General features: G+C 33.7%; 1 protein-coding gene across 1 annotated transcript in view; it reads left to right on the forward strand.

Moving 5' to 3' along the window:
- Nucleotides 1-24,449, forward strand: part of PACRG (parkin coregulated) — a 220,782-nt gene that overhangs the window by 96,180 nt on the left and 100,153 nt on the right. The window contains exon 4 of the mRNA XM_083830277.1: nt 19,867-20,038. Within this exon, the coding sequence (XP_083686403.1) occupies nt 19,867-20,038 (172 nt within the window). The remainder of the gene's footprint in view (nt 1-19,866; nt 20,039-24,449) is intronic.

Genomic DNA, 24,449 nt, shown 5'->3' on the forward strand with positions numbered 1-24,449 from the left:
TCCAGTTGCTGTCTGACCACACAAGAAACGAACAGACAAACCCTGCACATAGGAACATTTAGACCTTGGTCTAGATAAGTCTGTGTTGGGGAATCATTTCTATAGAATGACTAGAGGTGTTCACTCAAACTGTCTGGAAGAAACCTCCTATTTCTGTCCATCTTTCCCAGATGTTATTTGTTCTGTGGTATTGCAGTGATCCAAATGAAGCTATGCTGTTGTTTCTTTTGAGTTAGTGGGTAGGGTTTTGCATTAAACAAGCCCAAGAAATGTAATTTGTTTGTTTGTTTGTTTATTTATTTTTAAAAGGAAGACTTCACAGGGGTACTTAGACAAGAAAAGCATTTTCTGTACAGAGCATAACTGACTAACCGAGGGATAGTGCATAATCTAAGGCTCTTCTTCTAACATTTTGGCTGTGCTTACTCTAAGACTTATTGTATTTATTCAGCTTGAAATTACAGGAATCCTTTGATAAGTCTGTTGCATGACAGTACAGTCTTATGTGAATGTGAAAATAGCTACTATACTACTTTATTTCTTTATGAATATCCTTACTGTATTCCTCTTCAAGTATATTTAAATGTTATGTATAATATATTTGTCTTTCAGTTAGACACATTTCTGGTTTGCTATTGTTATCTCTTCTGACCAAAGTGATTAACTGGAGATTTCGTCCGTCTTTGCAGTTAGGAGATAAAACATTTAATAGGGACCATGTTTTCAATGCATTTTTATTTATTTATTTATTTACAAGAAATTATAAAGTCTTGCTTTCTTGAACATAAGGAAATTCAATAACTAGAAGAAGCTTCTACACAAAACACCTGCTTTTTTAGCCTTCACTCTGCACTAAAAGTCTAATTTCAATCTTTTTCCTAGAACATATACCCAAAAGCTTTTTCCTTTTTTCTAGAAGTCGATTATCTCCTTTCAAAATTGACCTGCCTCCTTTCCACACAAACACAAAACTGCTCTGCCCAAAACAATACTCAGTAAAATTCTTACTTTCACAGAGATCATACAGTTTCTCAGAAGGAAGTAACTTAAATTAAGAGTTTTGCCAAGGTGTGATCCCACCTATCACCACATCTTTAACCTCACTGTGAGTTGAAAAAATGATTAATGTTATTGAACATAATAAACATAATATAAAGTGAAGAAAATTGCATGTGGAGTAAAAGCAAAAATATCCATACTCTTTATGAATGAGGTTTGTGGTCAGTACGAAGACAACATGATGTAAAATTCAAAACACAAAATAAAAGAGTAAAATAAGGGCTTTTACTTATAAATATGAAATTCTAAAGAAAAACTATGTAAGTGAAACTAAAGTTAATAACTAAGTTAATGCTATTTCCAGCAGGCTGGGGAGCTTTGTAGCCTATTTTAGTATCAAATACTGCATTTTAATTGCCATATCAGTAATTTTAAAAAGCCATTGTTTTAATAACAGATAATCAGAAATAAACCCTGTATTTTGGACTTGTGCATAAACAGGGCAGCTGACATCAAAGTGTTACTTATTATATATGAAGGATACTGAGTCCAAATATTATTACTTTAGATTTTCATCAAAATTAACGGTGTACAAAAATATGAAAGAACGTCTTTGTTTATTTAATTTCTCTTATAAAATAGCCCCCCAACCTTTTTGTATATATTGCGTCTTTGTCTTGATTCTTTTAAACCCTTTAGGTTTATTTCCCAGGACTTGTCATTGTAGGACACAGTGCAGCTGCAGGTATAGAATATTAAAATTGCAAAAGTTACTCTTAGCTTTGAATGGATTTTTTTTTTCTCATTTTGACCTTTAAGATCAAACTGATCATATTATACAAATTTGTTTTCCTATCTGTCACAAAGCCTCACTACATTACTTAAATACTGATTCTTCTGTGAATGAAGTATCTTCCAAGCTTTTTAACACTATTTAAAAGAAACACTTTATATTTTATTTTAGCTGTTGTGATCTTTAAAGGCTCAATGTCAAATGCATATAGAAGGTATAGAAATCTTATGATGTGCTGAAACTTCTCATTTAACGTCAACAGTGTTGTTCACTTGATATGGCGATCCCATTTACAAATCTGTTTATTTCAAGTGGTCACATTTTCAGATCAATTTCAGACATTCAAGTTTCAGATATTTGGAAGTTTATTAATTCCATAATTTAATTCTTGTCTTGTCACATTCACTGTAAGCATCCTACTAGTTTTGGAAGAATATAATTATGAGGCTGTAAAAACTGCAAATGTAAGTGAATTAAAGGAAAAAATACAGGAGACTCAAAATGTATGAAATCATTTCTACTGATAACATTGGAGTTGGCACCTTTCTGTAACATCTCTTGAATTTCGAAAGCATGAGAAGTAAAGCTGATGATATCAACTCTCAGTAGTGGTGAACAGATGCCTGTCATCTAATGTTTACATCCTCAATGTGTGGAATATTTGTTGAATCAGTCTGTTCTTGTACATCAGGAAAAATTTTAATGATTTGGTCAGCTAGGTGTCTAATACCAGATCTAGATCTTTCCTCTGTCGGTTAATATCATAAGTGGTCCCTCTGTGGCAGAAGATGAATTCAAAATAAATCTTTTGGAAATCATAGGTGTTTGGTTCAGGCTGAATAAAACCTGGAGGATCTTGCTATGCGCAGCTCTAGAACTGTATCATCACTGATAAAGATTTTCTGGAGATTACATGGTTGAGGATATGAAATTTCAACAAATTGTTTTCTTCCATTTTGCTTACATCAGAGGTTTCCTACTCTCTCTGCCATTTGGCAAGTATTTTATACCATTATTGGAAGTCTTGATGAAATTCCTTTCCTTGCCTTCTTCTTTTGTGCACAGTAAATAAAATAAAATAAAATAAAATAAAATAAAATAAAATAAAATAAAATAAAATAAAATAAAATAAAGAAGGAATGTACACAAGCATCTGTATACTTATACACAAGGGCTTTTATGGGCTCCATAGTGTAATTGTCTTGTTTTGTATGTAGTATGGAATTTGTCATACTTATTGCTTTTGGCCTACATGAAGATTTTATCTAATATCCTATGCCTTATTATTTTTCTCTGTATGAGCAAAGAATTAAAAAAAAATAATAATGTTTTGCATGTTCAGGTAAATTAAAAAGCTACAAATAATGTATAAAATGAAACTTTTACATACCACCTACTTTTCTACAAGTAAAAATATTTAAATACAAATATATTTATCTTGAGTTCTGAAGTGTTCTTTCTATCTTGAGCACTGAAGTGTTCTACGACAAATATTTAAGTGATTTCATCCTTTGCAGACTGAATTTGTGTTGAGGCAATGTGTTCAGGAAGCTGTCAATGCAAATATGTTTACAAAGCAGATGTGAATGTAGATAATAATAGTATGTCACATGAAAGATCTGGAAAGTGAAAGCTTAGTCCATGATAATTTCTTAACTGTACTTTCAAAATGTAATGTTTCAATGTGGAAATGTAAAATCACATTTCAGTTAGAAGGGTTTGAATTTTTGAATTGTATATTTACATCATTTTTAATATACCATATATCCATGTTGTTTGTCATACTTAAAAAAAAACAAACAAACATGGGTTCAGGTGCCAGAAGTAGATTGTCTGTACATTTTTCATGTTTTAAGTTTAACATGTGATGATCTGAAAAGGAGTAGTTAACTGATCGGGAGTATTTGATTCCTTTGATTTACACTGTTATGAAGCAGTTTTCATAACATGCTGGTTTGATTCATCTCTCACAACAGCTTGTAGGAGATAAGGAGGTTGTCAGAAAGATAGTATTGGATGCTCAGGGACTGCTTTTGAAGTTACTCTGAGATGACAACTAATGAGAAGCTTTTTTTGATAACTTACACTTCAGCATAGATAGATAGATGATATGGTTATCTTTTATTTGCAAAATGATGGATTAAGTATGGCTTTGTTTGCTATTTGTCTGTAATAGAAAACCTACCCTACCACCAAACAGATAGTTGGTTAATTCCCCTTTTCTGTTTTCTGTTGTTGTTTGTTTTGGTAGATACCTTCTTTATTGTGTGTTAAAGCTAAACAGCGATGCTTTTGCACACTGAAGGAAGTCTGAATTCAAAACTGAAGTCAGTTTGATAGCCCTGAATACGTTTGGCATGGAAGAAAGATTTTTTCCTAAAATGCTAAATACATTTTGTAAGTTAATGATACTCTTGTACTTGAGGAGCTTATAATGTAATGAAGAAATGAAGGGGTTGGTTGTTTCTTTTGATAGAGGTTATTTAGGATGTACCTGAGTGAAGAATAGGCAGTTGGTTTCACCTCTAGACGTAGTTGTTATTAATCCTTGACTTTTTTTTTTTTTGACTTATTTTTTCCTTTTTTCTTTTTTTTTTTTCTTCCTAAATATGGTAGTTAGGTATTTTTGATACCCTTAATAAAGTGGCATGATAAAGTAATACTGCTGGGAGCTGAAGGTACTGTGACATGGAAAGAGCTATTTTTAAAGATTTAGAATTGTCATTCTGAGAATGTAGAGCAGAAACGTAAATCAAGGAAAGTGTAAGTGATGAAAACATGGAATAATACAAAGAGCCCCAATCTCAATGCTCTCACACATATCTTCAGAAGCATTAGAATTAGAATTTTCTCTCCCTATGCAAATGAGAAAAATAATTTTCAATGTGGTATCAACCATTCAGAGTTTAATTAAAAAACAGGCCTTAAACTTTATACCTGAAACACAGACCTAGCTAAATGACCTCAAAGACTAGTTCTGAGAAAGCTAGTCATACTCAGGCAGTTTTGCTATGCACAGAGGAATAGGGAATGTGGCTTGTTATTGTTCTGGTATCACAAAAAGTGCAGGAGGTCTCAAAATGAAATTTATTAGACACCATACCCATTTCCAGTTAAAGATCCTGGATTGAACCATCACAGGGCTAGTGCTCGTGTAAAATTGTCTCCTTTGTACCATGAAATTGCTATATCAGGATATTTCATCAGTTTGATAATACATGACAATAATCCATTATTTCAGAATTAGTGTAGTTAATGAGGCTTTAGAATAAGCTGAATACTTAGGGTCTGACCTATCAACAAGGATTTCCATAGGCTTCACTGGTCATGAATATAGTGGTATAATCTTAGGTTATTTCTGAACTGTGAAATAGCTGTTTGCCACACCACATCCTGGGACAAGACGGAACCTCGCTTTACAGGGGCTGCTTTCCAGCCTTCCTGTTCAGGTGTCCTTTCCTTTGAAAGAGGATGGAAGTTGAAAGAGGAAGTGGTACATGTCCTCATACTCTCTCCCTAATGTGGTGTCTGGAAGTAGCTTAGAATTATCCTGTGCACAGGATATCCTGTTCTTGTTTCACATGTAATTTAAACCCTACCTTGGTCACAGCCTCTGTAGTTACTGAACAGATCTCAGAACTTAAGTTTGGTTGGTGATTAGAAACTGGAGGATTTCGCGTTTCTCTTTTGTCACAAGTCTGAACTTTCTCTCTTGTAAATTGCTGCTCTGACTCAGAATAGCAGATTTCTCATTTTGGAACCTACTTGCTACTATCCCTTTATCCTTTTCCACTTTTTCCACAGTCTCCTTCCTCTTCTCAGTGTTCATGTGCATAAGTAACACTGTTGGGGGTTGTAGTGTGTGCTAAACTATCTAACCTTTCTACTTTTATCTGAAAAGGTGACAAGGAATCTGAGTTTAGAAGGTAAATTCATTCTCTGAAATTGTAGGTCAATACTTATCATCCTTCAGACTGCTAGACAAGTTCACTTTACCTCTGATGAAGAACTAGCAACATCAATTGAATTTGCATAGATGGCTATTGAAGCTTGAACTAGTGGCTCAGTTATAAAATATTTAATCTTTTGTCTCCAGTACCCACAAAGAATTACCCTAACGTCATGTCCCCTAATTCTCCATTGACATTCCAGATCTTGCACACAATATGAGATCATTTTTTATTAGTAAAACAGAATAAAATGTTTTTTACACTAAAACTGTTGATATCTAAATACAAGAAATCTTACTTTGGTCTCTCTAGATATTCTCAAGAAGGCATCTTTTGTTATGCTGATAATGCCAACGGAGATAAAAACAGAAACATCAATCTTAACAGAGTATTAAGTCTGAAATTTGATTATGATCACTTAAATCCCAATATGTTTAATTATTTTTAGTGTTCATTATTCTATGATAATATTCATCTTGAATGCTTGTCTGGTGTGATTAGATGAAATTGTTGTAAGATTTAATTGATCTTACTGAGTTTCATATTATAGGAATAAAACTGTGAGCACTGTAGCAGCCACTGAATGGTCTATCAAATATAATTTGGATTATTCAAATAATTAAAACATTTGTTATTCTTTTTAAAAATTAAGAGGATTTTGAATAATTACCTGCTTAAAACTATTTGATTCCTGCAGAAATATGGATAATTGTGTGGCTACTGAGGTATTGTTAGACATAACTGATAACCTAAGAATGATGTTATAGTAAATAGTGAAAAGAATATTGTCATAAATTTTGTATAGTCTTCCAGAAATTCTCCCTGTTTTCAAGTTTACTTTCCACAATCCATTTGACAGCTATTAATATAAAACATTCTCAGGTTCCACTCATTCTTATTATTCCACTTTTTCGATTTATATTACATTTAACATAAATGTATGTCTATATTAGCCTTTATAGTACATTTCAATCTCAGCTGGGCTTACAATAGTCCACTGTGGGAGTAGGCTGGCACATGATGCATTGGCATATAATGCATTGACACAAAACACGTTCCCAAAGGAAAAAAAAAAATGACAAGCTTTTTATTTGTAGCTTGTTACACAGCAAAATTAACTTTCTGCCTCAATGCTAAAACAATACAAATAGTGCTATGTACTCTTTTACACAAATGCCTCAGCTTAGTCCAAAGAGAGGTTTGTATAGAAAAATTTGTCGCTGACACACCTAATAATTTCACTGCATCTTCCAGACAGTGAATTTAAATTACTGAAATAGCATTACAACAATGGAAAACTTGACACAGCAGTACAAAATTTGTATTCAGTGTTTAATGAAATATAGCAATATTGAAAATTTTGTGCAGTGGTTAAAAAAACAGATCATCATTTATATTTTCCTGCATTACATAGCACTATTTTAGTAGTTAGACAGTGGGATAACTTGAGTAATTAAAGCCTAGTGTAGTGCTACTGCTTTGGGATTCAGTCCAGGGTACCCTTTCTGTTTTTTTATTCTCTTTTTCTCCAGAATGAGTGAAGAATTCCTAGTAAGATTGCTAAGGTTACACTGTACTTCATGGCAAACACACCATGTGATAGTGATAGCTAATACCATAGGTGTGGGGAAGAAAAAACGTGAGGAACTTCTTCATTGCATGATCACTGTCTACTTAGGCTTCTATAGTTAGAGATTCCCATTGTGTTAGTGAAGCCTACTTATAATTTAGCAGCATGTCTTACTAGGCTTTACTGTGAAAATAACCCTTTTCGCTGCACAAAATTATTTAAATGGGTAATGACCAGAATTTATCTGTCAGTCTCTGATTTTCAAAGCTATTTTCTTTTCCTTTTGGTGAGTGCGTAGGGTTGGCTGCATACTAATGCAAGTCAATCCAGCCTCTACAACCCAAATAGTGACAAAAATCATAGGACCAGCTTATTAAGAATATGACCGTAAAACATGACCATAAAGCCATATGTCCACATAAACCACATGTGAGCACTGACATGACAAACTACTCAATGACTGACACACAAAACAATGCAAACCAAACCAAAGGCTCATTTTGCCTATATTAATTTCCTTTCTCCCCCAGCTGTGTAGTTTTATTTCATGTGGTGACCTGGGAACCAAGTAGAAAGGTTTTTTAACTGATAATCTTACTTTTATACTTGATATTGGTTTTAGTCCATTTATTTTTTGTCTGACTATGTCTTACTAATATTGCTTACTTATCTATGCTACTTAAATGTGAATGAATATAGCTATGGCCAGCAAATTGTTTCAAAAGAAAAAAAAATCACATGCGTAAGAGTGAGTTCTTAAGTTTCCTTCTCATGAAATTTCTTGCCATTTATTCATCTGGTCAATGTGAAAATAGAAGAGCAGTCCTAGTGAATCTACAGTATACAAAACTCTCAAAAGTGTCTATAAAAAATTTTATTAAGTAAATGTATAAGGATACATATGTAGAATGCATATCAGTAATATAACTTATAGACAGATACACCATGACATGTTGACCTCCTCACTGTATTTGTTTCAAGGACAGTTTAAAAATCCAATGATCTGAGCTCATTTCATCTAGTGAAAACTGGAGAGATAATAAAGAAAACTGCAGAGATAATAAAGCATAGGACTAGCAACCATTTTACTGTTAGTTATTTTACTTAAGATTAGTTTACTTTCTTCAAATTTGTCTTTGGTTTACACATTTTATTGCTTTCAAAGAAAATCAAGGATCAGCCAGAACTTTCATTGCCATAGTCTATTAATGTTATTTATCTGAGCCTCCACGGTAGCTTTTCCTTTTCAATAGTTTTCAGAACATATTCATCTAGCCTCAAAAAACTTCTTTAGTCAGTATGGTGGATGGTTCAAATTTAAAGTATTTCTGTGCAAGGATAATACATACTAAATAAACTTAGTAAACAAGATCCCCGTTTTCTATGGGGAGAAGTCAAATTTTGAGCTAAGAGTGCAAGAATAAATCTTTAATGCAAGTTAAATCTTTAAGTTTTAACTGATTTCCTATTGCCTTCTGCTTTTGAAAGTTGATTAGGATCAATTTTTAAGGTTTTTATACAAATTCAAAATACTGTTGTAATTATTATATATTAAAAATAATATAGTATTATCTTCAATTTGTTGTCTGTTCATGTATGTATGTTAGGTTTTTATATTGGCAACCACTACAAGAACATATGCAGTATGTTCAGACCTTAAATACATATATTTAGTAAAGAATATCTTACTGAAATTAATACACTTTGGAAAGAGTCTTTTTCCTGAAAGAGCAAATTAATGGTTAATAAAGCAAACATTTACATGGCGGAGGGGTTCTAAATTCAACGTCTTAAGTCAGCGTTTGTTTGATCAACAGTTGGCCCCTTTGAAGGGCCATATCTGTATACACCTGAGCAGATTTGTTGTAGGTACCAAATTCAGAAAGGACTACTGAGTCATCTGTTTGGTATCTTCTTTTCACCTATGAAATGTCATCTTCAGTGACACCATTAATGTAAGAGTTGTATTCAGTGACTCATTTCACAGACAGCCATGTCAGATGCCACAAGGGACTGTACTCTTGTAAAGCAAGGTTTATTTTTAACTTCATGACAGTAATATTGTCTAATCAGCTCAACTTAATATTCAAGTGATACATCTGCACCAAACATTTTGTTCAGATATGTTTGATGTATTTAATAGAATATTTAAAAGCTGTGCAAGCAAACTTTTATTATTTTTTTAAATGTATTTGTGTTCTTCATCTCAGTTTGTGCAATTCATGCCAACCTCCACATTTATCCTAGTAAGGTAGTGGGACTATGTAATGTCCTTGAGCATAGACACTGTTCAGTACACAGCTAGCACAGTCTCGGACAGAGTTTTTTCAGTGTCAGATAATGACTCCTGCCCTGTTCTGGTTATATGTATAGATATACCTCATGGAAACGTCTTTTCGTCACACTGTAGATTATAAATTCTGAAAATTATGAGCCAGTCTTGAGTTCTGACTTATTTGGAATGACACCGATTTTCACAAAGAGAGGCTTTTAACTTCTCTATGTCAGTCTGATCTGTTTGTTCCCAAATTTGGCCTTGAAATTTACAATAATCTCCTGGATATCTCTTTCCATAGTTCACTATTAAAATAGACAATGCCATCACAATGTTTGGTATCAGCCAGCAGATGGTGTAGTATTCCCTTCCATTTCTGAGGCTCTATCAATGTCTAGAATTGGTTCACTTTGTATTTGATTCATCTATCTGCAGTGTACCTCTGGGGACCTTCCAACATTGCATAGCATATTGTCTCATTCCACCACACCATGACTGAAAAGTGTGAGATAAATTCAGAGCTGTCTTTCAGGACTCTTGGAGGCCATGGGCAAAGGATTTCTGGTGGTTGACCTCTTCTTTTTAGACAGTATTCTGCTTCAAAACTTCTTTTGGTCCATGCTCCTTCTCAGACATACTTACAAACAACGAGACTACTTTGGTTTTCCTCCTTTAGTATTCTTCTTGAAGTCTGTGAAGATTCATACATTGTGGTCCTGCTTACTCCAACATTTTTCAGGAACTTGTGAGTGCAGAACTGACCTAGATGTACAGCTTTCATGGTAACTGTCGCAATAAATTTTATTACGTTTCTTTCTGGATTCTGGATAGTTCTCTTGAAATGTTCAGCCATTGCTCTTTCCTGGGGAGGAGCATCATCATTATAACATGGGAAATTGGAACAAATGAGCCTATTGGACCAATGGAGCAGATTCCCAAATGGATATACCACTAAATAACTTTGAAAGTTGGGGGATGACTTTCAGGAGTTGTGAGTCAAAAAACCATCAGTTAATGCAATTGCTTTGTCAGTGTATGCCAGAGAACACTTAAAGCTTCTTGGCACTCTCTTAAAATCCCTTGGTCTTCTATCAGCCTTTGGTCTTCAGCATCAATAAGGACTTAACTGAAGTTTCCACCCTTAAGAGATCCTGTTAAACAGTATAGAGATGAATATAGTTCTTGTGACTATGGGGCAGCTACCATATCGGTCAGACATTTTTTACCTATTCTTTTCTTCACCTTGCTGGAAGTATGTTTTTTCTGTCTATAACCTATTCCAGGAGAGTAAAGTATTCCAGATATTAGAGAGGCATACACACCTTAAAGTATTCAAGTTACTGGAGTAAACTTATCCACCCTTCTGAAAACAAAGGTTTTTTATACATTTTACCATATATAATATCCTAACTAGTATTAAATATTACTATGGTACCTTTTTACATGATATGCTATTAAAATATCATATTCATGTATATATACACATGTATATATATATATATAATATTATTTAAAATATCATTTTATTATAGTGACCAAAATGTGCCTGGTACAAACTGACCAGTTTCTTGAACTCTATTGAAATTTGATTTGTTACTTAGTTACATTAGTGATACCAATAGGTCTCAGTAAATTTTAGAGATTTACCATTAGAGGTCCTGAGTAATTGGGTCACCTTTAAACATATTTGTTTTTCAAATAAGCTTGATCAGTATGGAAATAAAGTCCAGTTAGGAGCCCTGTGCCAGGGCTTCCGGGAAATGGAGGAATGTCCAGGAGTCTGTGCATCTTGCTTACATTTGTTACTTGATTTTTAAAATGGGATAGTCTAGGTCTGGCAAGAGATTGACTAAATGTCAGTGTTTTGATTTTTAAACTGATAATTGTGTGTTTATTTCCTTTCAGAAATTAGTTCAGCAAATGTGCTGACAGTAACAGCTTGCTTTACCATCTTTTGTATAATGCAGTTTGCTGTGACAGATTATTCCCTCATCTGAATCCATACTATAAATCATTTAGATTTCATTGTATGTATTTAATATACAGTAGATCTCGGTTCCTGCATGTTTTAATGGTGGAAGAGGTATAACCAAAGATAGTAAACTTAAATTCATTCAAAATTAGCTGAAGTTGGCTACCAACCTTTTATGAAGAGTTTCCCTCATTGTGACATCTCAGATAATTCTGGTCAGATAGCACAAACTTTTATTCAGCTCCAGTCAATAATTTTTAACTAGGTCTTTCCAGTACCAATGTGGCATTAATAGAACAATAATGAGTCACCAGAGGATGACCTGACCTTCCATGGTAAACGTCTTCCTCCTGGAATACTCCTCTCAGAGAGGAGAACTTAGAACTTAGGACTCATCTGCTCACAGAGCAGGCAGAGAGCAAGACTCACAAGGGGAGCTGCGGGCCTAGAGGCAGAGAACTGTTTTCACTGTTCTCACTTTCCTCCCAGATAACCCTCATTTTTTACGTGAACTTAATGAACTTTTCCCCTGAAGCGCTATGAGAAGATTACTTTACTGGAGTTCATAAAAAAATTTATCTTCCTTCCTTGGCTGGTGCTGCATGTATCCCTTTCAGTCTTCTTTCAAAATCGCATTCCAGAGGTCAGAAATTTTTATGGCTTTCAGAAGATTCAAGATGGTAGCAATTAGAAAAGACAATTAGAATAATAAAATTTTAAAAAGTATTCATAGTTACAAACATGAATGGGCCTTAATATTGATAAATGCAATTACCAGAAGCTGCAGCATTACAAATTGTAAAAATAATTTACAGTTTTTACTTTTCTATCTTACATTCTATCTTTATCACATTGGTAAATCATTTCATTTTGTCAGTCAATTTCAATTGTTTGCAATACTCCATCATTTCTATCATTCTGAGTAATATTTTTAATTTTAAATTGTGGCCTGTGATAATATACTAAGCAGCATTATTTCTACGAATCCCCAGGGCACTCCACCATTAATGTTTTTGTTTCTTGTACTGTAACCAGCTTTTAATTCATGAAAGGACTTCATTTTGCCTCCTGTGGCTACTAAGTTAACTTAATAATATCCTGAAAAGGACTCTATTGAAAGCTTTTTGAAATCCTAATTCAATATCTAGAACCAGATATCATTTGTCTATTATTTTAACTCTTAAAACTGTCCCTTAGATTGCTTTTAATAAGCTGAATCTCCAGAGTACAGTCTACAGATTTCTGCTCTGTGTCTAGCAAGCCTGTTTCATAAGAGCAAGAGACATATAAAACCTGTCAGTTAGTGTCAGAAAACAGCTTCTCAGTTCTTACTAAAGTTATGAGACAACCAATTGAGTCAGTGGGCTCTTGTACATTTAGGATTCTGATTATACTTCTTGGAACTATAGATTCTTTAAAAAAAAAAAAATCAACCCCAAAAGTAGGTTGTTCTCATTAAGAGAATTTTGCGAATGTCATGTGAAATCAATAAGATTAACTGCATGATAAGAAATGAGTGAATAGACTGTGAATTTACTGAGAGGACTGTGTCTTCCTTCCTGTTTTGTACAATTTTCCATGCTTAATAATAATGCTATCCAAAAATATGCAGTTACATCTTTGGAGATTTATGTGATGTAAAAACTCTTTCTTTGTTGGTAGGATAGGAATAAAACCTAAAAACATGCTGATTGTAATAGGTGCATGATAGGTGTAGTTTTTTTGGGTTTGATTTTTTTTTTCTCTGACAGTGCTCAGAATTCCCCCATCACAATGTGTTTTTGCAATTTGTGAGTGAGAGTATAACTTCTCTGTTGCTGTAGAGAGCCATACGTAACCCCTTTAGTGTGCTCAGAATAAAGGAATAATGGCAAAGGCTTAAATAAGAAATAAATTGATCACATCTATATACAGAACCACATTTCCTGCACACAAGATGCACCTGTTCCCTTTAGGGTTAACTTTGAAATTGCACAACTGCTCCAAAGAAATACACTAATGTAGACTCACCTTAGAGCATTTGAGGAAATACCTCTTCTTATTTTTCTAGTTAACAAAGTGAACAGAGTACTGCTATTTTATTCTCTATATTAGAGGTTTTCTGCCCACTTTCCCACCTAGAGATAATTGTCAAGAGAAGGTGGTAGGAACCGTCTCACAGAACACTCTTATCATGAGAAATCACTATTCTAATTTGCCTTTCAGCCGTTTGGTTTCTACATTTTTATTATATTTTACAATATATATTGTGTATGAAAATGCAAATATTAATGCATAATGATGTTTTAAAAGTTTTCACAATTTCTAGAGCCACAAAATGACCAATTTTTCATTATGTCTGAAACTTATGACAAAATTCAATAGATGGATGATTTTAGTTGTGCATTACATACATTGTGGAAGGTTTCCCGCTATTTTATGCCATGTCTGAATTATTAAAACAAAATAAATCTTTGGATAGTTGTTTTTAATTTTGGCCACAGACATTTTTTGCTGTGTGGTTTTATACCAGTCTTCCTGCTTATCTGCTTTTTTTCTATTTTTGTGTTATTTGCATAAATGCCAAAGAATTTTAAGTTAATTTGAAAGATAGCTTTGCATGAATAATTGTCAAAGAGAAAGGAAATTAATGCCAACAAATGAGAAAACAATTGCTTGGCCACTCCTTCTGAATGAGATAGAATCAGTTGACTTTCTTTCCTGATTTATAATTCATTCTTCATAATTCATTCTTAAAAATTAAAGTAAGAATGTTAAGTTTCATCTTATTAAAGTGGTAGCAAATATTCTTTGAGCAAGAAATGAGGGTATATAAGTTAATTTTAAATGATTCTGTACTGACACGATACATTGTATGTGTCTTGCTGGGATGGTCAAAGTCACCCACTGTTCTTCAAGTATGGTTTAAAATGAACTGCACGTTTCACAGAGTAGATAAGCAAAGATCGATACATATGCCTCCAAAAGGTAGCCAGAGTCTTCCAGCAACCTCCTTATTGTCCTTCTACCTTCAGCCTCTGCCTTCGAGGTGGGAGGGATTTACCTCCACTTAGCCTTTTCTTCTTCTGGGACAGTGTTATCCTCTTTGTTTTCCCGTTTCAGAAAGGTGTCCACTGGTGTCTAATTAAATGCTTGCAAAATTGTAAATTGCATGATTCTTATAACTGCATGGCTCCTATGAATGCAAATTATCTTTGCACATCATGTAATGCTTATATTAGGCAATTGCAAATAAAAGAGATGGGTAAAATGTAGAGAAACAATATATCTCTTTCTGTCTTACTCTAAAGTTTAACATTTAGTGTGCTTGTGGAACTTTTACAACATATTAATAAAACTGTGTAAGGAAAACAATGGAACACTCGGGTGTATTAGGATAACATATTTTTCATGCTTTTCTAGAAACCACTTGATTCTGATAATCTAATGTGATTAGAGTTCAGATAGACAATAAAAAGTTAAAAAACATTTGTTTTCCTTTTTACTTTATTTTTTTCCCCAGTTTGATGTATTCTTATGTGCCAGCTTGTCCCTGTTACTTACCATGAGGAATTCATGGGAATATAATCTGGTTGTTTTGTAGTAGGATAAATGTAAATATATAGGGTAAATTGATAATAATAACAGGTGCAATCTCACTAGTTCCCTGTATAATAATAGTAATGCTTTCCTATCTGTACTAGAAATATCTGATACATTTTAAATAATAGTTGCCCTTTTCATATCTGCATTGTGTTGGTGGTTCATAATGATTAATTGGTCTACTCAACTCTTTTTGCTGTTTTACTACATCATGTTGATGAACTCCTGTACTGTAGCAGAAATTCTTGCTTGTCTGTCACTTTGACATTGCATGGGATACTGTAATGACCTATATCTCAACCATTTTTGGTCATTCTGTTTTCCTTTTAGGTGACCCTCCTTGATATTGGCAAGATCTGCCTTGTCTATAACATCAGCAAAGTGTGTAAAGTCAAAATCTAGGCAGTACAATTAATAAGTTTGTTATTTAAATTATTGTGAGAAGTTAAATATCTGCAGAGTTAAATATCTACCTTTTCTAAAAGGTTCTAAATTCAGTTTCATTAAATTAAAAGTTTTCCGTTAGAGTTCATATCTAGTTACTCTCTTGCCATTTTCTGTTTCCCTTAAGTCAGATAATCTGTTGTTTTCCAGTTTTTAGATTATCAGATTGCTTTAAATATGACTGTTTAGGAAAGGCCAATGGCATACCAACTGACAAACTTCTATACTTTAAGTTCTCTCAAATAAGTTCTCTCTTCATTTATCAGGAAGATAAGCCAAGGAACTATTTTTCCTATTTACAATGTAAACTCTTCATCTGGCTTTTCATTTTCTCAGCAGACTTTCCTCTCACTATTAGCTGCTTCATAGGAACAGATTTTCTGCAGAACAAATTATCTCTAATTGTGATACTGCCATTAGTTTCCTTGCATCTTGTTGTGCATTGGTGTGTTATACATATTGATAAAACTATAAACTGTATATTGTTTCTTTTTCACCTAGACAGCTTGTAATATGCATAGGTAGCATAGAAATTTAATGAAACAGATTTTACTGATGCTAATACAGTGGTTTTCATCATCTGATCATATTTTACAATAATTTATTTTTTTTTAGTTGGCCTAATTGCTGAAATTCAGATTCTGTATTCTCACAACTTACAACCCTATTAAAAAAGTATAGAAGTTCATAATACTTATTTTGAGACTTATTAAAATCTGTAGCTGCAGCATTGTTGTCAGATGTGGACAAGTTTTGCCAAGAATTTGAGCTTTAATCAGCATTATTTGTGGGTGGATGTGAACAACAGAAGAATTTTGTGGGAGTAAGCAGAAAAATCACATTTTTCTCTGTACAGCTGTATAATAGCCACTTTTAAAAGCTAAATAGTAAATACAGAAGGAAAAGGTTTCACAACATAGAATGTAAGACAAAATATTTCTGGCTTCCATATTGTGGGAGTTATTATAGGGCACAAAATGCTAAGTAAAAATTAGTTGTATGCTTGGACAGCTGACACTTCAAGAAATGAGATAGAAATCAGAGTCCTTTTCAGAGCCATGCCAGTAGCCATCCACTGATGGCTTTGGAACCAACTGAAAGGTAAGGAGTATACACAAATGCTTTATTATGTAATGCTTGAAATACCTGTGTTGTGTAGAAATTTTGTTTCAAAATCAAGCATTTGTGTCATGTGAAAAAAAAAAAAAAAGTATTTTTAAAACCAGAAATCATGTTGTCCTTAAAGTTAATGTGTCATCCTATGTATAAAAAATGTATAACTGTGAGACAATGTTGGTAGCTAAAGGTAATATCAAAGGTAATATCTTTTATTGACCAGTTATTGTCACTGGAAAACAAACAAACAAACAAACAAAAAAACCCACTGAACAAGCTTTTGAACACATAATCTTTCTTCATGTCTGGAATGCAAAAAGCATATTTCAAGGGGAAAGAAAAGGGAAGAAAAATTGGTCAGACTATGAGAACCTCTTTGAGAAAAAAAAGATAACTGTACAGAATAGATGAGATATTAGTAGAGAGAGGAAGAAAAAACATAAGGGATTCTATTACATGTGATTTGAGCAAAATAGTTGCACATCTTGATTCAGTAACGTAACAAAGGTGTGTATTTCCATGGAAATAGTTTGTAATTTTGAAAGAGTTGTCCAAAGTGCATATAAGGAATGGATTAAAAAAAAAAAATCTGATAAAGGCATTTTTCATTGTACTAATTGTGTATCTTCATTTTCATGCCTAAAGCTTTTCCCCAGATACAAGTAAACATTGTATGTTTTGTTTTAATTTTTCTGAAAGTGGAACATTCAATAATTGAAATGCAATCAAATAATTATGTAAACTATAGAGAAGTTAAAAAGAGAAATATTGAAGGACATCTTATTTTCCTATTGACAAAGAACAAGAAAAAATTGGGTCTTCATGGTCCTACTTCTTCATCAAAGCTTTTTTGACCACCTGACCATTTCTTCCATGATACAGGCTTCTCTCTGTAGTGAATAATTTGGTTTCTGAATTAGGCTTTTTACCAGAAGTTTGTAGTTGCTAGATCTTCTGTTCTCAGTCACTGTGTGGGCTCACTTATTTTACCAGTTCACAAGCATTGTCCGTAGCATGCTGTATACTCAAGAAATACCCCCAAAAAAATTAGTATCGAGAATTTAGATATCTTATTATTAAGTGTTTTGTAAAGATCTTCATATGTGCTTGCTTGGTATAGTTATTTTTGAACTTTCACATGAATTGACCATGGAATATTGACCCTAAAAGCATCTGATGAAGGTGTTTTCCGTTCTTAAACAAAAAGCCAACAAGCAAAACACACAGAGTAGCCATCATATGTGGTGTTTTGGGTTCTCCTGTAGGAATGTTTAATTATTTTTTTTTATTCCTTCCTCTGTATGGTTCACTACAAGGACTTGATTTCATTCACATTTGTAGGTAAATAGGTATAATGCATTCATTCTTTTTAGCCTGTTGTTAGAGGTTAAAAATCAGTGTTATTTTCAAGTACCTCTTCCATTTAAATGTACAAGGAGCAGCTGAGGTCCCTTGGTTTGTTCAGCCCAGCCCAGAGCAGGCTGAGGGGAGGCCTCATGGCGGCCTGCAGCTCCCTCACGAGGGGAGCGGAGGGGCAGGCGCTGAGCTCTGCTCTCTGGGGGCAGCGACAGGACCCGAGGGAACGGCATGGGGCTGGGACAGGGGAGGGTCAGGCTGGGTGTTAGGAAAGGTTCTTTGAGAGGATGAAGAGGCTGGAACAGGCTCCCCAGGGAAGTTGTAATGGCATCAAGCCTGTCAGAAATCAAGTGTTTGGACAATGCTTAGAGATACGGTTTGATTTTTGGGTGGTCCTGCATGGACCCAGGAGTTGGACTCAATGATGTTCCCTACCAACTTGGGTTATTCTATGATTAATTTTCATTTATCATAGATGAATCAGTTTCAACTTAAAAGACTGAAGTGGTCCAGTCAGTAGCTAAGATATGCAAGATATTCAGGTCTGCTCAGAGTCAAGCAGGGAGGAAAATGAATGACAGCGGCAGAGAATGTATGTCTGCTACTTGCTTGACTTCCACAATTCAAGTGAGAATTCTATTCCCAAAAGATATTCAGGAATCGAGGGCTGGGGATTGATTTGCTTAACCTGACTAACTTTTCTTTAGGATTTTTTGAGCTTCAACATAGTCTGTGACAAAGCTTGTTGAGTGTGAAGGAAGAAGCACCTACCAAATTTCAAAATATAATATCACTGGAAAAATAGGGTAGGGGCTAAGTAGTGTTTCAAGGAAGCGGTTGCCTGAAGTGGTGGATTGGTCTCTCAGTGATTTTGAGGATCTTACTGTGTTTAGGGAAAGTGCCTGGCTGTTGAGCCAAGCTTAGCTATACTCAGAGCTCTAAGAGACTGAAAGCAAGCAACTTCTGGTTCTTTCTGGCTTTCCTGAGTGTATGTAACATCAGGTTGATGGTATGTAGAAGAAAGAACGGGGAAGAATACTTGGATAGAGTGTGAAATCACTTACAAATTCATTATCATGGTATGGTTAGCACACTTTCTATTTTAGGAATGGAGGGAGGTTCCTATTAAGCATAGGTTTTATTCAGTTTTTCTTTACCTGTTTTCACAGTAGAGACCCATGGAATTTCTTTAGAATTCTGTTCCTGAAATCAATAGTAAATAAGTTTAGGTAGATAATCCTACGAAGTTGCAGATATCCTACGAATATCCTACGAAGTTGCAGATTCAGTATAAATACGGATACTTGTGCGATGTTGGATATTTTTTGGTTACAGGATTCTTTCTTATTTGTTCTTATAAATGTCCAAGTGAAAACATAAAGATCAGATATTTCTGAAGTAAATAGAATGTTATTCTTAAAATAGCTGCATTAATTTGTGTGGGTGACTTACAAAGTAAGGTATAAGCGAGAATATCAGAGTCTGGAACTGACTTACCAGAAAGCCTTCAATTTCTAATTTCAGATATGTGAACCTCTGGTTTCATCTAAACAAATGATTTGAGTGTCAGCTATTCAGAAAATATGTTGGAGCATATTAATTTTCATTCTGATCTTTAGGTCTAATATTTCTGTATTTCATTTATCTGATGATAAACCATATTGGAGACTTAATGTTATTCTGCAGTGATACAAACTCATTATTATCTAAACATACTTGTGTAGATGGCAGTAATTATCTATCAGGCTGATCATGTCGCATTAGTTTTGTATAATTGTATTTATTTGACTATTTATTTTATATTTTCAGGTAGAGATTGAGAAGCTGGACTATCATTATTATCTGCCTTTGTTTTTTGATGGGCTTTGTGAAATGACATTTCCATGTGAGTTTTTTGCACGTCAAGGAATCCATGACATGCTGGAACATGGTGGAAACAAGATTCTTCCTGTCATTCCTCAGCTCATTATCCCAATAAAAAGTAGGTGAAGATGTGTGGAAAATAAAAACAAACAAAACAAAAATAAGCAACTAAAATTGCACTTATACATTGTAGATTTTTGACAAGTTGCTAATTAAGCAATAAAACATGACAGGCCATACATACAATGCAAACCTGAGTAAATTGTAAGGTATAAGGCCAGAAGGCTTATGCCTTCAATCACCTGGTAGGTGCAGTGCTCCAGAAAATTAGACTGCCTGGTGAGTCTTTTTCTTATTGCAGTATGGCTCTTTATCTTCTGAAATTTGAAGTGACATTTTCTTACCTAATTTCTATATATTTATTATACAAATCCATTACTGTATAAAACAGTTTGTCTGAAATGACAGGAGAAATCACCAGATGAAACTTAGAGGATTATGTTTCTTTATTCTTTTTGTTTATTCTACAATGGTATTATTATTATATTTATTCTCTAGATCTCTTTTCTATCATCATCATTACTTCCCATGTACATATATATATATATATTTATATATAAACTGAGAGTTCTGTCTGACTCATGAATGCTGTAGGTAAAATTTTGGCATTCAATATTAATTATATTATTAATTAATTAAATATTATTTTTCAAGTTTTTATATATTCAAGCCTTTTTTGTTGAAAGCTTATGTGAAAGATGATCAATTTTGTAAGTACAGGTGTAATACTACTAAGGCTAAAATTTATTTTATTGAAATACCTATTCTTTCCTTTCCTCTTTCTTTAACTTAGTTCCTTCAGTAGATATTCTGAACCATCATCCTTCTCTAGTTTGGTTTTATGAATCTTAAGTCTTATATTAGTAAATTAAACAGCGTCGTGGTGCAGTGTCCTGGGAGTGGGAACATGATAGTGTTAATTTCTTAGAAATTAGTTAATTTCTTAGAAATGGAGTTTCAATTCATGCTAATTTGCCCTCTCCTGAAAAATTCTTGGACGTAGGCCAGGACCATTCCCAATAGGCAGTTTTGATGCAGCCACCTTTTTCTTTTTTTAAGGGGGGAGATTATGGAAGTTTAGTAGGTCAACTAATGTTAATCTGTGCCAGCTGGCTTCCATTTAATTTTTCAATTGTAAACCATATAATCCAGTCCTAAAAATCCCATATTTATTAAACTTGGCTTATATTTTGTGGTTGATCAGTAATGATATCATTGCTGTCCTTTGGCCTGTTTTCTGGGGATGATTCAGCATCCATGCTAATACAGAACAAAATGGAGTCATTGTGTTTGTGATACAGAATGAACAGTCAAACACAATTTTGGAAAAGGGGAAAGGGAATATAGTTTGGAGCCTTATGATACCAGTGTATTATTGGAAAATCAGAATTACTGTTGTTTGTTTCGTTCGCTTTATTATCCTTTTAAAAATATCAGAGATGTCATTATCTGTATCTTACTGTAGATTTTTGAAAATGTCAAAAGGTGCATGTAATATTTAGTAATGGTTACTCTGTAAGTGACACTTGTGAAAGGTTATGAAAAGAACATTACAAGTTTTTTCTCTCAAAAATGGAAATATATAAAGAGAGGAATCATGGCATTTCTTTAAATCCGTATTTTCAACACCATCCAAATTTATTTATAACAGTATCACTCTTTTTGAAAGCTGAAATAGTTTCTTCAGTAAAAAACTGCAGGTTTATGACAGCAGCTCCACACTTAGGATTTAAAAGTCTTGCTGAGACTAGAATCTAGCTTCAAAATAATTACCTAGAAGCTTTAGCTGTTACACAGCTTTTAGCATTAGAAAAAGACTGCTAGGTAAGAATATTTATATGGGTTTGATATATAGACTTTTAAATTGAATCAGAATTTAAGATGCTGAAACCTATTCAAGAAATCTGCTGAAACCTATTCAAGAATCTGCTAGCTAAATTTAGTTGTTGGCGCCGTTTTATTTTATTGTACACCACTTATTTTTTATTAAAAAAAATAATCTGTATTGGCTTTAATAAGTGAAGAGTCTAAATATTATCAATGACAAAGGCTTCTTCCTAACTAAATGCATATTAATATTTTAAAAACACACCACCACCTAAGGAATCTGAAAGTGTGTACCTCTAAGAGTGTTTTAAATTCACTATGCCCATGTAATATAGCAATGTAGTCAGAGCTGTATATTTTTGTGACTCAGCTGCATCCACAATAAGCTCAGCTGTGTTTTACACATATTACTGTTACTGAAGTGTCCCTCTGGGTGAGTTATATCTTATTAACCAGTCTTCTTTTAGACCACTACCATATTTCTACTGTGAAAGACCAAATCAGTTGATTGTTAGGCATCGTAATATATATGATAGAGAGGAAAGGGATAAAAGAAAGACAGAAAAATAACTCTGCAAATGGAATGCTTTTAAAAGTTTTTTTTTCTCCTGCATGTGCGTCAAAGAGAAACATTAGTAAAGGGCTGCTCTTGAAAACATTCTAAATTAAATATTAGAATTCTTTTTTATATTTTAGTGATTTATGGAGAAATCTGCCCTCCTGCCCAAGACACTTGCTTTTGCTTAAAGTTCAGAGTTTTTGAAAACTATATCTTAAAGATTAAAATAAAATTATTTAATGAATCTGGGGGTTACTGTAAGCTAATTGTTTCTACAGATTTTCTTCTAGTTATGCAAAGAGACAATGACTAACAAAAAAGAGATAATTGAAATTAACAAATAAAACTTCTTTTCTAAAAAACACACAAAATACGATTAAAATAATTGGCATGAATGCTGTTTAGTTGAAACAATTGCTTATTTTTGTCACATGGAAAGACTTTTTTTTTTTTAACACAGAGGAAGAAAAAAATCTCAGAAAAACTGATTTCTCAAAAAGAAAAATATTCAAAATATATTTTGGTTTCTCAAAATAAAAATTGAAAATATATTTTACTTTGATTTTACTTTGCAATGGCAAAGCATGATACAATAGCCTACAAACACAGTCATTGTATGACATAAAAATAGGAAAAACAAATTACCTGTAATGTCAGGCCTGTAAGGAAACCAACTGAAAAATAAAAAATGCAAAATTAGAAAATGTAAATAGGTCAAGATGTTAAGACTTTTAATTCTCTTTCAGAGCTAGCATTGGCAAATCTATTGTATGAGTTATTTAAACCAGAACAGAGTTCCCTAATTTGAGATATTCTGCAAATACCGAAGAGATGTAGAGGTATTCTAAAAGTTCTGATGCATAACACACAGTACCTTCTCCCTTGCCAAGAAGATCCATACTGTGCTTTTTATATTGTAGACAAGGAAGGAGAAGGAAGGAGGATAATTTTGCCCCACATCAAAAACTGCATCTCTGGCAGAAGGCAGAATAGAACCCAGATGCATATCTCTGGAGTGGCAAGCAGAACTGCCTGTAAGACTTACTTTGTTCCCTTATTTTTAGGGCACAGAAAGTGGCCCCCGCTAAGTCTTTCAATAACGCATTGATTTATCTTAAAACTGACTTGTGGCCTAAACTTACCTATAGACAGCCAAGAATAGCCAGGAAAAAGGGTGTGGGGGTGAGAGAAAAAAGAACACTATTTGCTTACCAATTAAATAATTCAGTTCTATATTCTGTGCAGTCATAAGGAGAATGTAAAATTATTTTTGACCCTTTTTTTTGGAGACAAATTTCTTTTAATATTACATTTGCCATGACAGATGCCAGATCAGAAAGGCCATAATTCCTTTCATTTGCTATCATTAGGTTACTGGATCTCTGAGGTTCCTGACTGAAGAATTCACCAGGTTTGACATGAGACACACAGGCAAAAACACACCGAGGGGGTCAGGAAGTTGCTGCCCCTTTGTCTTGTATTTCTGTGAGCAACATCAGGGACATCCAACACAGTGTATGGAAGCACCTGATTTCCTTTCAGAGACACCCATTTCTCTTCATCAGCAGCAAGCATTTACTTTTTCTTTGTTGGCACATAGTTGTAAGAGCTTCCAACCCCTTCACACAAAGCAACCAATTGTTCCACCTCCCACTCCAGTTCCTTGCAATTGACTTTTGCTAATGTAATTGTTTTTCAGAGTGAAGTTACTTTTAAACTTCGATGATTTCAGTGTTCTAGTTTATAGCTGCACCATCAAAAATGAAGGAACAGTGGACAATAACACAGAAGTTGGAATAAATAAGTAGAGATGATTAGTAGGAACATCTTGATAAATCTTTGCCAATGAAGAAAATCATGTGAAATTAGACAATTAGGAATCTTGGATCACCAAGTTGTCAGAATCTTTTCTGTTCTGTGCAGTGAATCCTAAGAAAGTCTGAATTTAAGCCTAGAAGCCAATAAAGCTCACATCTTTGCACATGAAATGTTACTTAGAAGTATTGTTTCTATGGAAGTATTGTTCCTACACAGTGCAGACCAGCATTTCTGATTTAGTCCAAAAAGATCAATCTCTGTCCTA

The sequence above is a fragment of the Anser anser genome (assembly GCF_964211835.1).
Source record: "Anser anser genome assembly, chromosome: 3".
Taxonomy (NCBI): Eukaryota; Metazoa; Chordata; class Aves; order Anseriformes; family Anatidae; genus Anser; species Anser anser.